Source organism: Mustela nivalis, assembly GCF_964662115.1.
Source record: "Mustela nivalis genome assembly, chromosome: 9".
NCBI classification, from domain to species: domain Eukaryota; kingdom Metazoa; phylum Chordata; class Mammalia; order Carnivora; family Mustelidae; genus Mustela; species Mustela nivalis.
The window spans coordinates 106,192,625-106,207,718 of record NC_139028.1 but is presented as its reverse complement, the minus strand read 5'-3'; the positions used below and the strand labels follow the sequence as shown (position 1 = coordinate 106,207,718).

Here is a 15,094-nt window from a genome sequence, read left to right as displayed (position 1 = left end):
ACCACATCTTCTTTATCCATTCATCTGTGGATGGACATCTAGGTTCTTTCTATTTGTGGAAAGAACAAATAGCCATTTGGCTATTGTGGACATTGCTGCTATAAACATCTGGGTGCATGGGCCCCTTTGGATCACTTCATTAGTATCTTTAGGGTAAATGGCCAGTAGTGCAATTCTGGGTTCATCTATATACTTTTACTATAGACCTCTACATACTTTTATACTTTAGTTTTCAAATTGATTCATGTTAAATATTGGTCGATGCAAGTGTATTGCTTTTGTCAGTCACTGTGGAATTTTCTTCACTCAGTGCTACTATAGCTTATGTACTCAGGGTTCTACAGATTGACGCATCATCACACTGTTTATAGAAAGTCATTCCCACTCATTATGAGGTTACTTCTCCATCCTCAGTTCCTCAGCCAGACCAACTTAAAATTGTTTCATTTGCTCTTCATGTACTTTCAGAGTAAAATCTATCAAGGCTAATGGCCATGACTTTTTCACTATTTGCCATTTTTGAATATTTTTATTCCACTATCAAAATCTTTCCTTATTACTACTGTCCAATAAAAGAAATGGTAAGATCCATTAATGAAACTCCAGAAGTTTTACTAGTAAGTATTAGATAGAGCATTTATTGATTTACTTAAGCTTAGGAAGAACAAATAAGTTGAACTTAGAGAAAAGCAACAACTGGTTAATTATATAAATATATGTGCATAGAATATATATGCACACTATATATACACACCATATTACCCTATATATAATACACATATGCATTGTATATATATGTATGTATATATACTACATAAACTACATAAACATATACATAAACTACATACATATTATATATAATACATATAAACTATATAAATACTACATAAACTATAAACTACATAAACATATACATCAACTACATATATATATGCATATAGATAGATAGTTAGATAAATATAAATATGTAGTTTTTGTGGGTATCAGAACAAGAAATCTAAGTGGTGGAGGGATCTTGCACAGGACATGCCTAATTTCATTGGATGCACAGAAGAACAGACTGAATGTGGCCACCGTGTGTACAGAAGCATGCAAAATGTCACCAAGGTGGGAAGCAATGATGAGTGGCCCATAGACCCTGAGCGACATGCCCACGGATTAGAGTAGAGGGTTGTAGATTGCCATGTAGCAGTCCTAATCCATGGAAGCCAAGAGGAAGCATTCTGTGGTCCCAAAGTAACAGCAAGAAACATCTGTGTGGCACAACCGAGGAACGAAATTACTTTATTCTTTGACACAAAATCTACTAGCATATTCGGGGTAATTACTGAAGAATAGCAGGCATCCACAGATTGTGAAGCCAAGGATCCCCAATGACCAATACAACCAGTCCTAAATTTCCCATCAGGGTAAAGAGGTAGATTGTCAGAAACAAGAAGAATAAGGCCAACCATCCAGGTTTGTCGGTAAAGCCCTTCAGTACAAATGTGGTAACTTCAGTGACGTTTTTCATGTTGACACTTCAGGGAACAGACTTGAAGATGTTAAAAAAATAATAATCTCTTAACTAGAAAAAGATAAAAAAAACAATATATGACTCTATATTTTAACTCAAGGGAACATACAGTGTATCCTTATATTTATTTTTTGGCAATATAAAATTTCCCAGTTGTGGATCAGCAGACAAGGACAAGATACTCAAGTGTTCATGCCACTTACTGCAAAATCAAGGGGAAAACACAGGTGTTCACTCACTGGCTGAATTCCTTTTATTGCTAAAACTATCAGGTCAACTGGTTAATTTGCCACTGCATTTTATTAGCTGTTTTCAAAGTCACTGTATAATTGGCTAAAAAATAATTTCTTTTGACATCTATACACGTGAAACAGTATATCAACGCACAGAACCTGGAATAAAATCTCAGCATTCTAGACCTTTTGGTAGTTGTGTAAAATAATCTGCTACAAACTACTCACCTGTAGAATGGAAATGTTGATATTTATTTTTCAATATTGGGACAAATATTGATACAAAATTTGGGTATTCATCCTTTCTGATGGAGGCATAATACTCCATAGTGTATATGGATCACATCTTCCTTATCCATTTATCCATTGAAGGACATCTTGGTTATTTCCACACTTTGGCAACCATGGCCATTGCTGCTATGAACATTGGTGTACAGATGGCCCTTCTTTTCACTACATCTGTATCTTTGGGGTAAATACCCAGTAGTGTAATTTCAGGGTAATAGGGAAGTTCTATTTTTAATTTCTTAAGGAATCTCCACTTGTTTTCCAAAGTGGCTGCACCAACTTGCATTCCCACCAACAGTGTAAGAGGGTTCCCCTTTCTCCACATCCTCTCCAACACACGCTGTTTCCTGTCTTGCTAATTTTAGCCATTCTAACTGGTGTAAGATGGTATCTCAATGTGGTTTTAATTTGAGTCTCCCAGATGGCTAGTGATGATGAACATTTTTTCATGTGTATGATAGCCATTTGTATGTCTTCATTGGAGAAGCGTCTGTTCGTATCTTCTGTCCATTTTTTGACATGATTACCTGTTTTCTGTGTGTTGAGTTTAAGATGGGGCAACTATTGAAAGACAAAATATATTAATAAGATTGACTATTTAAAATTACATTAAATATAGGATGTGTTACTTAGTTTGGTTCTAAGAGTAGCAACATTCTGAGTGGTAACATTTTGTGAGCTGATCCCCCCAAATTTTCTAACTCTGTAAGATCTTGAGTGTATCTGACAAAACCAATGTTTTTTTTTAAGGATGATGGGATGTAATTGAATTACACAATTATATGACCACTTATATTACACTCAGATCTATTTCTCAAATACTTAACAACCCATTGTCCTGTTTTGCTTGGATAGGTGGTCATACTTAACACTTCTGGACACCTAAATTCTATATGATTTTTGACTCCTTCAAAAACTGGGGTGAAAAGGGAAAGAATTATTCTGAAAATCTGTATGATTTTTAGGTCTTATACTTGTCTAGCTATTGTTTAGTACCTGGTGAAAGAAAAACTGTATATTTATTATCTAAGAGTTACAAGTAAGCTGTTCATTAAAAAAAAAAAAGTAAATAAAATATAACACCAGAAGTGAACAATGCTTACACGAAGACATAAAATATTCAAGAGCAAAAAATTAGGAAAAAATGAAAAAAGGAATAGCAGAAATCTTTCCTGGATAATCTAATGTTAAAAATTAGGAGTCAAACTTATACCTGAATCCAGAGTTTTAATTATTAGCCAATTATATTCACAAGTTAGAAGATAAGTTTTTTTTTTAATTTAAATTCAATTAGCCAACATATAGTATATCATTAATTTCTGATGTAGAGTTCAGTAATTCACCAGTTGTGTATAACACCCTGGGCACATAACACCATGTGCCCTCCTTAATGCCCATCATTCTCTTAACCCATCTCCCCACTCACATCCACTCATGTAACCTTCAGCTTGTTTCTTACAGTTGAGTCACTCTTTAGTTCCTTCCTTCCTTCCTTTCTTTTAGTTTTTATAACATACCCATTCATACGAAATTTAAGTCAGTCTTGAGAACATATGTTCTACTAAAAATAAAAATTTGTACTCTATTTAAATTCATAATGTATATCAAACCCTTATTTCAATATATAGACATGGATCCTGTGAGTAAGAGAAAGGGCCATTTGGATTAGAAATAGTGATGGAAGCAGAAGGAGGCACAACAATCTTCTGAAAAAGACAAAATGAGGAATGCCTAAAAAAATAGTCAGTGTCAGCAGAAAACATTTTCATAGAATTACTGGAAAGATTAAAGACAAAGAAAACAAAACAAAACAAAAAACTCAAATAAAACATCAAGAATACAGATTTTAGATAAAATATTATGTATTAAAAATAAAAATACTGATAAAACAAATCAGAACCCACAAGCTATCTTCTCTAACTGAATATTTTTGAGGGGCTCTAATATAAGATTCTTTTAAATGTATACTTTAATTAAAATGTCTTAATAACTTAATTGGGAAAACCAGTATTGTGAGATTTACCTTTAGGACCAGGTTCCCAGAGTAAATATTGAAGAAAATATCCTTATGCTTCCAGAAGGAGAAGAGAGAAGGAACTGTTCTCAAATAATGCCAAAGCCTGTCCTCAGGAGAAATTAATAACCTAATGCATAGCCTGCTGTAGTATTATCAGAACCTAAGTAACAAGGAGGGAAGGAAATACCCAACTCCAGCCTACCCTAGTCATCTAGACCCACCTAAGGGGGAAGAAAAAGACCAAGGAACAATTGTGAAGTTTATAGTTTGGTGGCACAGCCTCACAAACAGACTGAGTTCCAATCTTGAGACTATAGAGCATGTCTGCAACTCCCATACCTCACCACATAATCGCTGATGGTCCATTTACAGCAACTCCTTTTGCCCAATACCTTATGCCTGACTATCCAAAAAAATAGTATGTTTCATACTAAAAGGCAAAATAAAGCACTTTGAAGGCACAAGCAGAACCAAGCTTGGCAGGGGCATTGGAATTAAATATCAGATTGGGAATTTAAAACAGGTATGATTAACATGCCAAGTATCCTAGTGGATCAAGCAGAATTCACCAAAGCACAGATGAGCAACCTAAGTAGAGAAATGGCAATCTTAAGAAAGAACCAAAAAGAAATACTAGAAGGGCAAAACACTGTAAGTGAAATGAATAATTCCTTTAATGGACTTCCTAGAGGACTAGTTATAGCAGAAGAGAGAATCTCTGACTTGAAGATATCTCAATAGAAACTTTAGAAATTGAAAAACAAAAAGAACAGAGACTGAAAACAAACCAAAAAACAAAACAAAACAAAACAAAAAACCCAGAGTATCCAAAGGTTGTAGAAAAGGAAAGAAGAAAATTTGAAACCATAATAATAAATATTTTTCTCAAATTAGTTTCAGATACCAAACCACAGATTCAGGTCCAGAGGTTTAGAGGACACCAAGCAAGGTAAATGCCATAAAAATTATACAGTGATATATCATTTTCAAACTACAGAAAATCAGGGTTACAAATAAAACAAAAATGAAAAATTTCTGAAAGAACCTAGAGAAAAACACAACTCCCCTATGGAGGAATACAGGTAGGAATCCTATCCAACTTCTCAGAAAACATCCAACAAGAAGAGAAAGTAATGAAATGATAATAGGAACAATGTACTCGATCATATATGCTTGTGTATGTAACTTATATGTATACATGCTTATGTATGATTACATATAAGGGAAATGTATGATCAGCAGTAACAGAGAAAGGAGGAAGGAATTAAAAAGCAAAACATGTTCTTACCATGTGATTCAGCAATCACATTCCTTGGTATTTATCCCAAAGAGCCAAAAACGTAGGTTCACACAGAAACTTGCACACAGATACTCATAGCAGCTTTATTTTTAATTGTCAGAATTATATCTAGAAGCATCCAGATGTCTTGTAGTAGGTGAATGGATAAATAAACTGTAGTACTGCAGACAATGAATGATTGCACAGTGCTAAAAGAAAGAAAAAAGACAGAAAGACTATCAAGCCAGGAAAAGATGGGAGGGGAATAAATGTGTTTTACTAAGTGAAAGAAGCCAATCTGAAATGCTAAATGCAATATGATTCTGAAAATATGATATTGTGGAAAAGGCAAAACTCTGTGACAGTAAAATGATCAGTGATTGCCAGTGGTTTGGAGAGGGAAGGTGAAGAGGCAGGGCACAAAGGAATTTTGCAGTACTAAAAACACACTGTAAGAGACTCTAATGATGGATTCATGTTATTATACATTGCTTTCAAGTTCACAGAATGTACAACATCAGGATTGAACCCTAAGTTGAATGGCAGACTACAGGTAGTTATGAAGTGTCCATGCATCCATGCATGGGGACAATGGGTATTTGGGAAATCTCTGTATTTATCTAAAGAAATCCAAGCATATGTGGACCCACATAGTCCAAACCATGTTGTTCAAGGGTCAACTATAGTATGAAAGAATAATTTGTGGAGGAATAAAAATAAAGTGTTTCAAAGTTAATAAAATCAGATAATAAGGTAAGGCTATAGAACAAGACACTAATATAATAATTTAGTATCTTAGAATAATGTTAACAATTTTTTAAAAAAATAATTAAAGCTTTATCAAAATAATAACTTATATTGATAGGTGAGACAGTCAATGAAAGGAAAAGGCAACCTATGGAAATGGAGAAGATATTTGCAAATGACATAACAGACAAAGGGCTGGTATCCAAGATCTATAAAGAACTTCTCAAACTCAACACCCAAAACACAAATAATCCAGTCAAGAAGTGGGAAGAAGACATGAAAAGACACTTCTCCAAAGAAGACATCCAAATGGTTAGCAGACACATGGAAAAATTGCTCTACATCACTTGTCATCAGGGAAATACAAATCAAAACCACAAAGTCAGAATGGCTAAAATTAGCAAGTCAGATGCTGATGAGGATGTGGAAAAAAGGGAACCCTCCTACACTGTTGATCGGAATGTAAGCTGGTACAGCCACTCTGGGAAACAGTATGGAGGTCCTTCAGGAAATTAAAAATAGAGCTACTCTATGACCCAGCAATTGCACTAGTAGGTATTTACCCCAAAGATGCAGATGTAGTGAAAACAAGGGGTTTCTGCATCCTAAGTTCATAGCAGCAATGTCCACAATAGCCAAACTATGGAAAGAACCTAGATGTCCATCAATAGATGAATGGATCAAGAAGATGTGGTATATATACACAATGGAATACTATGCAGCCATCAAAAGAAATGTATTTGTGCTTTTTAAAATTTTTCCAAGCCCAACAGGGGACTTGAATCCACAACCCTGTGATCAAATTCATCCTCTACTGACTGAGCCAGTCAGGCTCTCCTAGGTGTTTCATATCAAATCCCATTAAAACCTTACTGACTGGCCAAAAAGTATCACTTTCTGACATTCGAATACATGACATAGTATCAGTTATTATTATACTTTAAACGACTCATTCTGGTATGTATATAGTATAGGGCCACATTATTGTGTTAAATTGCATTTCTTTCCCTAACATTAAATTGTGTTTAACTTTTTCAAGAGCTTAATTACCACCTGTGTGTCTTCTGCGGTGAAATGTTTATTAAAATATATTGCCCTTTGGCAGTTGTTTTTGTTTTCTTTTGTTTCAGAATTTCTCATATATTCTGGATACATAGTTTTTATTGGGTAACTGTTGAGCAAATATTTTCTATAACATTGTGGTTTATTTCTACAACAATGTCTGTCAAAGCAAAAGAGTTTAATTGTGATGAAATACAATTTATCACTTTTTTCTTCCATGGTTCATGTATTTTGAGATTTATCTAAAAATCTGGGACTAACTCAGGGTCACACAGATGCCCAACTTTACCTAGAAAATTATAGCAATATGATTTAAGATTTAAGATTTAAGCAATAAGCAATAAAATTATAGAAATAAGATTTACATTAAGGTATACGTATCACTTTGAGAAAAGTTTTATATATGGTGTAAACAAGGAATCAATGTTTATTTGTGGCATAAAGCTATTCTACATATTAAACAGGGAAATACAAATCAAAACCACAATGCGATATCACCTCACACCAGTCAGAATGGCTAAAATAAACAAGTCAGGAAATGACAGATGCTGGCGAGGATGCGGAGAAAGGAGAACCCTCCTACACTGTTGGTAGGAATGCAAGCTGGTGCAGCCACTCCGGAAAACAGCATGGAGGTTCCTCAAAATGTTGAAAATTAAACATCATTTAAAAAGTACTATCCTTCCTCCATAGTTTTTCTTAGCAATTTTGACAAAAACCAAATGAGCATTCTATTTCTTTTTTGTTTTGGTTTTTTTTTGTTGTTTTTTAATGTTTTTTTTAATTTTTTATTTTTTATAAACATATATTTTTATCCCCAGGGGTACAGGTCTGTGAATCACCAGGTTTACACACTTCACAGCACTCACCAAAGCACATACCCTCCCCAATGTCCATAATCCCACCCCCTTCTCCCAAACCCCCTCCCCCCAGCAACCCTCAGTTTGTTTTGTGAGATTAAGAGTCACTTATGGTTTGTCTCCCTCCCAATCCCATCTTGTTTCATTTATTCTTCTCCTACCCACTTAACACTGTTCTGTTCCATTGATAATGATAACTCTTTTCAGTATCTCTGATTATTTAGCTGGCTGTTTATAAATATTCCAATTTAATTCTTCTTTTCAAAATTCTTATCTCTTTTTCTAAAAGACTTTATTTTTGTTTTCTTAAATAATCTTTACACCCAATGAGCTCAACCCACAATCTTGAGATCGAGTTGTAGATTCCAACTGAGCCAGCCAGGTTTCCTGTTGTTTATAGGTTTTTGAGGGAAGTAAAGAGCTTATATTTCCGGAAGGAGGAAACTGGATTTCAGAGAATTTAGGTCATCAATCTAGTGACATGGAGTTACTTAATATCAGAGCCAAGACTACATTCATTTCATTAGCTTTCTTTTCCACTGAGGAATCATTTTAAACTAGAGGCCAAAGTACACTTATGTAATCATTTTCATCATATAGTTCATTATCCAGAACTATTGACTTGCTTACAATGAGAAAAACAAATCATCTTCATACTTTTCTGTCCCAGAAAAGAATTAGTGCATTTTCCTCTTGGGACATCACTGTGAACTTAAAGAACTCAAGATGGTATAAGAGTCTAAATGCATTTATATTCATAGTGTACATGAACAGATGGTTCATTTCCACAGGTAAGAGGAAAGCTTTTTTGGAACTTACAAAATATTTTGGTTACTGGACATGTGAATTTCAAACTAGAATGAATGCTTTCATACTCGTATTTAAGAAAGAAGATTCTACTTAATTAGTTAATTCAAAATTATATTAACAATTGATCATTTGGCTTTCAGGGAATACAGCAGGGAAAGTAGAGAGGGCTTCCCACATATTTTGATCATTAGAGGTGTAACAGGAAATTTGCTTTAATGTTCTTGGTGAAAGATTATGGTCAATTTAGAGATAATTGAATTAACGGGCTCTATTTAAAATTTAAGGGAAGTATTAAATAGAGAAAAATTATTAACCAGCTATTGGGTATATACAACTTTGAAATCAATATTTGTTTCTGATGGAGGGATAAAAATTTTTAATTTGTTTTATTAGCAAGCTAATTGATCTAGAAGCAAAATTTTTTTTCATGGTTTATTCAGGCTTAATTGAATAATAAAAAAAAAAAAGATTCCAATGTGCAAGGATGCCATCTCATGGACTCTAAGTGATTACATTTCCAGAATTATGGAATCTCACAATGGATTTGTAATATGGTCAAGTGGAAATAGAATAGAGTCTGAAATCAGAGAAAACTAGGCTTGAATCCTGAATGTCTTAGAAATTATGACCTCGGTCAAGTCATATGCCCAGATAGGGAATTTTCTCATCTATAAAATGACACTGAATTATTTGGTTTGTAGATTGCTATGTAGACTGTATCAGAAAATGTACACAAAATTCCTAACTTCTAGTAACCAGTTAATAATACATGGTAGCTACAATCATAGTCTTCCTCCTTACTGAGCTGAGTGCAATACTGTTTCCATGAGTGTTTGGTACTTTATATTTTTTGACCATGAGTGCTGGGGAACTGATTTTATTTCAGGCTTCCAGATTAATCACGTTTTGTTAAGAATTTAGGATCTATCTATTTGTCTTGTTGGCCTCTACCAAAGTGAAACAGCAAGATATAAACACAACGAGTTCTAATTTTCCTAAATACTGCTTAATGGAAATGCCTGTTTGAAAAGCAGTTTGGATGCAGCAACTACACTCATACTTTCTCTCTATCATGACCCCAGTTTCCTATAGTAAAGTAGGTAAATGCTCTAATGAGACATGATTTGGAATAAAACCTAGTTTCATTCATGGAACACTTTCTTATTCTACAGGGAGAGCAGAGACATCAAGGATTACTAGAGTATCATATTGAGAAGTATATCAGAAGAATTTGAGTAAATAGAGTATTATTTTAGTGGCATGCCCACAAGTTGAATGTAGTGACTGACATGGATTTTAAAGTTTTTTTATGGCACAGAATATTGGGATTCACTGGGTTTAATCTCAATAGAACAGTATTTTAATATATATTTAGTGCCATGTAACAAATATATGTATAACTTAAAGAAGTACTTTGATTCTGTTTGGGACCCATTAATTGCAAAAGGTTTTTATTTTTAAAAATTAATTTTATAATGTCTATTCATTTTATTCAAACTAAATACAATGTGGAGGCCATATTTCATGTGTATTTTCACATATAATTAACACTTCAAGTTAATACAAAAGATTCTAATGCATCAGATAGATACACACTCTGCAACCATACCATTGCAGATATAGTTGAACAAGGTATGCCTAAAAATTGGGGTCAATCTTAGTTATTCTTTGGAGTTACAAGGAGAAGTAACTTTTCCAAGTTCACATTGTTACCGGGTACTAACTCTGAGGTTGTCATATGAGGTTTTATTAATTTTTTTTAAATGTTGCCCCCATTTTTTTGAAGATTTAAAAGGATGGATCAGAGGGAGAGAGACAAGCAGACTCCATGATGAGCTTGGAGCCTGACTAGGGACACAGGGTCTTGAGATCATGACTTGAGCCAAAATAAAGAGTCAGACACTTGACTGACTGAGCCTCCCAGGCACCCCTGTAATTTTCATTCCAAATATAATGTTCTTAATCTTCTGCAGTTGACTTGTCTTAGGTACATTAGTTACAGAAACATTATAATTGTCATGTCACTGATCCTTCTTCTGTATATATCAGCCGACATGTGTTTTGTTGTGGATGCCTGTGGCATACTGCCTATTGGTACATATTTCAAAATGTGCTTGCATGTTCTGTTTTTACTGCACTTATTCTTATCTGCTTAATTCCTGTTTTGTATCTGAGTCTTTTTAGTAAATATTTTTGTATGTATTCCATGGATTTCAAGGAAAGAGAGAGAGAGGAGAAGAAAAGGTTAGGAAAGAAAGAGAGTAAGAGAGGTTTTTGGGGGGGTTGTTTTGTTTTTGTTTTTGTTTTTTGGGTTTTTTTTTTTAAAGATTTTATTTATTTATTTATTTATTTGACAGAAAGAGATCACAAGTAGGAAGTGAGGCAGGCGGGGTTAGGGGACAGGAAGCAGACCCCCTGCTGAGTAGACAGCCCAATGAGGGGCTCAATCCCAGGATCCTGGGACCATGCCAGGAACCAAAGGCTGAGGCTTTAACCCGCTCTGCCACCCAGGCACCCTAAAAGAAAAAGAGTTTTGTAAAGAGCAATCTATTTATAGTTATACTCCAAAATGCATTAATCATATTTATACTATTCATTGATCTCTTTATAAACTACTTTACTACTATAGCAATTCAAACTTAACTATACATTATTTTAAGGTATATATGTGTGTTCTCATCAGAGTTATGCAAGCTATCTGGGTTTATAAGAAATCAGATTTTTAAATAATTGCATTTTTTATTTGTTAACTAACAATTTTTCTAAGAATCAAATGGGCATTTTTAGGTTTTGTAGACTCACATTTATGAAACTACTCTGTGCATTTGAAATATCTTCCATGGGGATATCTGGAACACATCTGAGAATATAAAGACATACGGTTTTCTTTTCTTTCTAACAGTAGCCTTATTTCTTTATTATCTACTGATGTGTAGGTGTCTCAATATAACAAAAGCGCAGCATATTTCACTTCATGAATATAAATCATTTGTGAGTTAATTCAGCCTGGCCTTAGGTACTGTGGATTTTTTTAAACTCTTTTTAAACATATGTTGGCTATAAAAAGCCAAAGGAACGACAAAAACCAACATGCTGAAATCTGCCTCTTAAGTATGATTGATCCAGTAATCAATTGTGTCAATAACTGAGATTTACAGGTGCCTCTTTAACATTTTTAAAATTTCCTTTATTCACACTCTACTTAATGAGAAACAGTAAGATGACATCAAGAAAACAAAAGAAGGAAATCATTTTGAGACAAATATAGTGATTTTACTCTCAGCAAAAAATTCAGAAACCATTTTATTATCTACTATCAGGTGATGTTAATTTCACAGTTATTTGAGAAACTGACTTTTCTATTAAGAAACTCCATAAGCAGCTATAATTAAAAAAAAAAAAATCCAGGATTTCTATTTGAGAGAAATATATCTCAAAAAAATAATGCAAGGATTTTGTAAGAATAATCACATAAATTGAAAAACACTTGACATTGTCATTAAGATAAAATTTGGGGGAAAAAAAAAAGGTATGGTAAGATGCAGAGGCCAAAATGAACAACTTAATGATATGTATTTTGAAGAAAAAGAAAAAAAAATCTGAAGAAAAAGACATTTCATTTTTTATGCTTGCTAATAAGGTCCATCTCTCCCCAGAATATTCTCTGCTATCCTATTCACCACTTCTGTAGATGGAAACTAATAGAACAGGATAATTGCCAGGAAAAAAAAAATGAAGTAAATGTTTTTGGTGGAAAAGGTGGCATTGTATGATAAGATGAGATGTCTAATTTATCCCATTTCCTAGTCTTCTGGAAACACATTAAAATTAAATAATTTCAACAGTATTTGTCCTTTATTTTTTAAAGATTTATTTATTTTAGAGAGAGAAGAGTGTGTGTCTGTGTGTGTGTGTGTGTGTGTGTGTGTGTGCGCACGCTCACTAGTGCAAGGAAGGGAAAGGGCAGAAAGAGAACCTTTGAGTCGACTTTCCATTGAGCCCAGAGCCCCATGCAGGGCTCCATCCCAATATCCATGAGATCATGACCTGAACCAAAGCCCAAGAGTTGGGCCACCTTGTTGCCCCTAGAATTTCTCATTAAAATCCAACATAAGCTTGTGAGAGAAGTGTACTTACTCCCATTTGAACGGTTGCAAATATTAAAGAAAGGACTTTCATGTCCATTGTAGCCAATCCAGAACTAGTATTCAGATGTGTACTTTCCACTATAATATTTTAAGACTCAAATATTCACTTGTTTATTCATCATTGTGCATTTTAAGTTTATGTGATATGCAAAAAGACAATAAAGAATTGAACAGAAAATGATATAGACAATAAACTATTTAAGTCAACAGGTTATTTTTTAACCTGATATGTGTAATCATGACTAAATAAAATCATTTCTTCCTTTTCTTTAACAGCAAAATGCAATGACTGGGGACCAACATCTTTATTGCTGCCTATATTTTCAGTGCCAAGGAAATCATTATACCGTGCTAAGAAACAAATATGGGGATGTAATTAGGTAGACTATTTTCATATTGCCTTTGGCACTTATAAATAAACAGTGAAATGCCAGGGTTTCCAAGAGATTTAGATTTACACAGTAGTCAGATGAAAAACGTGACTGAGGTCACCATGTTTATATTGATGGGCTTCACAGATGATTTTGAGATGCAGATCTTCCTGTTTTTTCTATTTCTAGCAATCTATCTTTTCACTCTGATAGGAAATTTGGGACTGGTTATATTGGTCATTGGGGATTCTCGGCTCCACAATCCCATGTACTATTTTCTGAGTGCGTTATCATTCCTGAATGCCTGCTATTCCTCAGTTGTCACCCCAAAAATGCTGGTCAATTTCCTAGCAGAGAATAAAGCCATTTCCTACCTTGGATGTGCAGCCCAGATGCTTCTCTTTGTTACTTTTGGGACCACAGAATGCTTCCTCTTGGCTGCCATGGCTTATGATCGCTACGTGGCTATCTACAACCCTCTCCTCTATTCCGTGAGCATGTCACCCAGAGTCTACGTGCCACTCATCGTTGCTTCCTATGTTGGTGGCATTTTGCATGCTTCTGTACACACGGTGGCCACATTCAGCCTGTCCTTCTGTGCATCCAATGAAATTAGACACGTCTTTTGTGACATCCCTCCACTACTTGCCATTTCTTGTTCTGACACCCACACCAACCAGCTGTTGCTCTTCTACTTTGTGGGCGCTATTGAGATAGTCACTATCATGATTGTTCTGATCTCCTATGGTTTCATTCTGTTGGCCATTCTGAGGATGCATTCTGCTGAGGGGAGGCGGAAAGTCTTTTCTACATGTGGTTCTCACCTAACTGGAGTGACAATTTATCATGGAACCATCCTTTTCATATATATGAGACCAAGTTCCAGCTATGCTTTGGACCATGACATGATCGTGTCGATCTTTTACACAATTGTGATTCCCATGCTGAATCCCATTATCTACAGTTTAAGGAACAAAGATGTAAAAGAGGCGATGAAGAAATTGTTTGTGAGAAATTGGTTTCTAAGTAAAACACATTATTAGCACTGAGTTAATCTTCAAGGATGTTGTATAAAAGTTCATGTCTCTATGTTCAGAAACTAAAGAAAATGTCTTGGTTTTAGTGAATCATACTGTCTGTATATCCTAGAATATTTCCAAATAAAGCATTCATCAGCCCTCCAACATAGTATTTTACAAATATGATCATTTGTATCATCTATATACTTTTATTTTTTTTAACTTTTTTAGTAACAAATAATTTATTATTAACCGCAGGGGTACAGGTCTGTGAATCACCAGTTTTACACATTTCATAGCACATACCTTCCCCAATGTCCATAACCCCACCACCCTCTCCCTATGCCCCTCCCCCCGGCAACCCTCCATTTGTTTTGTGAGATTAAGAGTCTCTTACAGTTTCTCTCCCTCCTGATCCCATTTTGCTTTATTTATTCTTTTGCTACCCCCCAAACCCCCCACGTTGCCTCTCAACTTCCTCATATCAGGGAGATCATATGATAATTGTCTTTCTCTGACCTACTTATTTCGCTAAGCATAATACCCTCTAGTTCCATCCACATCAACGCAAATGGCAAGATTTCATTTCTTTGATGGTGGCATAGTACTCCATCGTATCTATATATACCACATTTTCTTTATCCATTCATCTGTGGATGGATATCTAGGTTCTTTCTATTTGTGGAAAGAACAAATAGCATTTGACTATTTTGGACATTGCTGCTATAAACATCCGGGTGCACG

The 15,094-nt window shown here is 34.6% G+C and overlaps 1 protein-coding gene and 1 pseudogene across 2 annotated transcripts; one reads left to right on the top strand and one right to left on the bottom strand.

The window, feature by feature from the left end:
- Positions 1–949: 949 nt before the first annotated feature.
- On the bottom strand, positions 950–1,513 carry LOC309840382 (olfactory receptor 5T7-like; annotated as a pseudogene). Its single transcript has one exon. The product of its transcript is annotated as an olfactory receptor 5T7-like (transcript).
- Positions 1,514–13,387: 11,874 nt separating this feature from the next.
- LOC309840381 (olfactory receptor 5T1-like) lies at positions 13,388–14,374 on the top strand (the record flags this gene model as incomplete). The annotated part of the gene is made up of 1 exon (XM_082682434.1): positions 13,388–14,374. One exon carries the CDS (start codon positions 13,388–13,390, stop codon positions 14,372–14,374), a length of 987 nt encoding a protein of 328 aa, XP_082538560.1.
- Between the last annotated feature and the right edge of the window lie 720 nt (positions 14,375–15,094).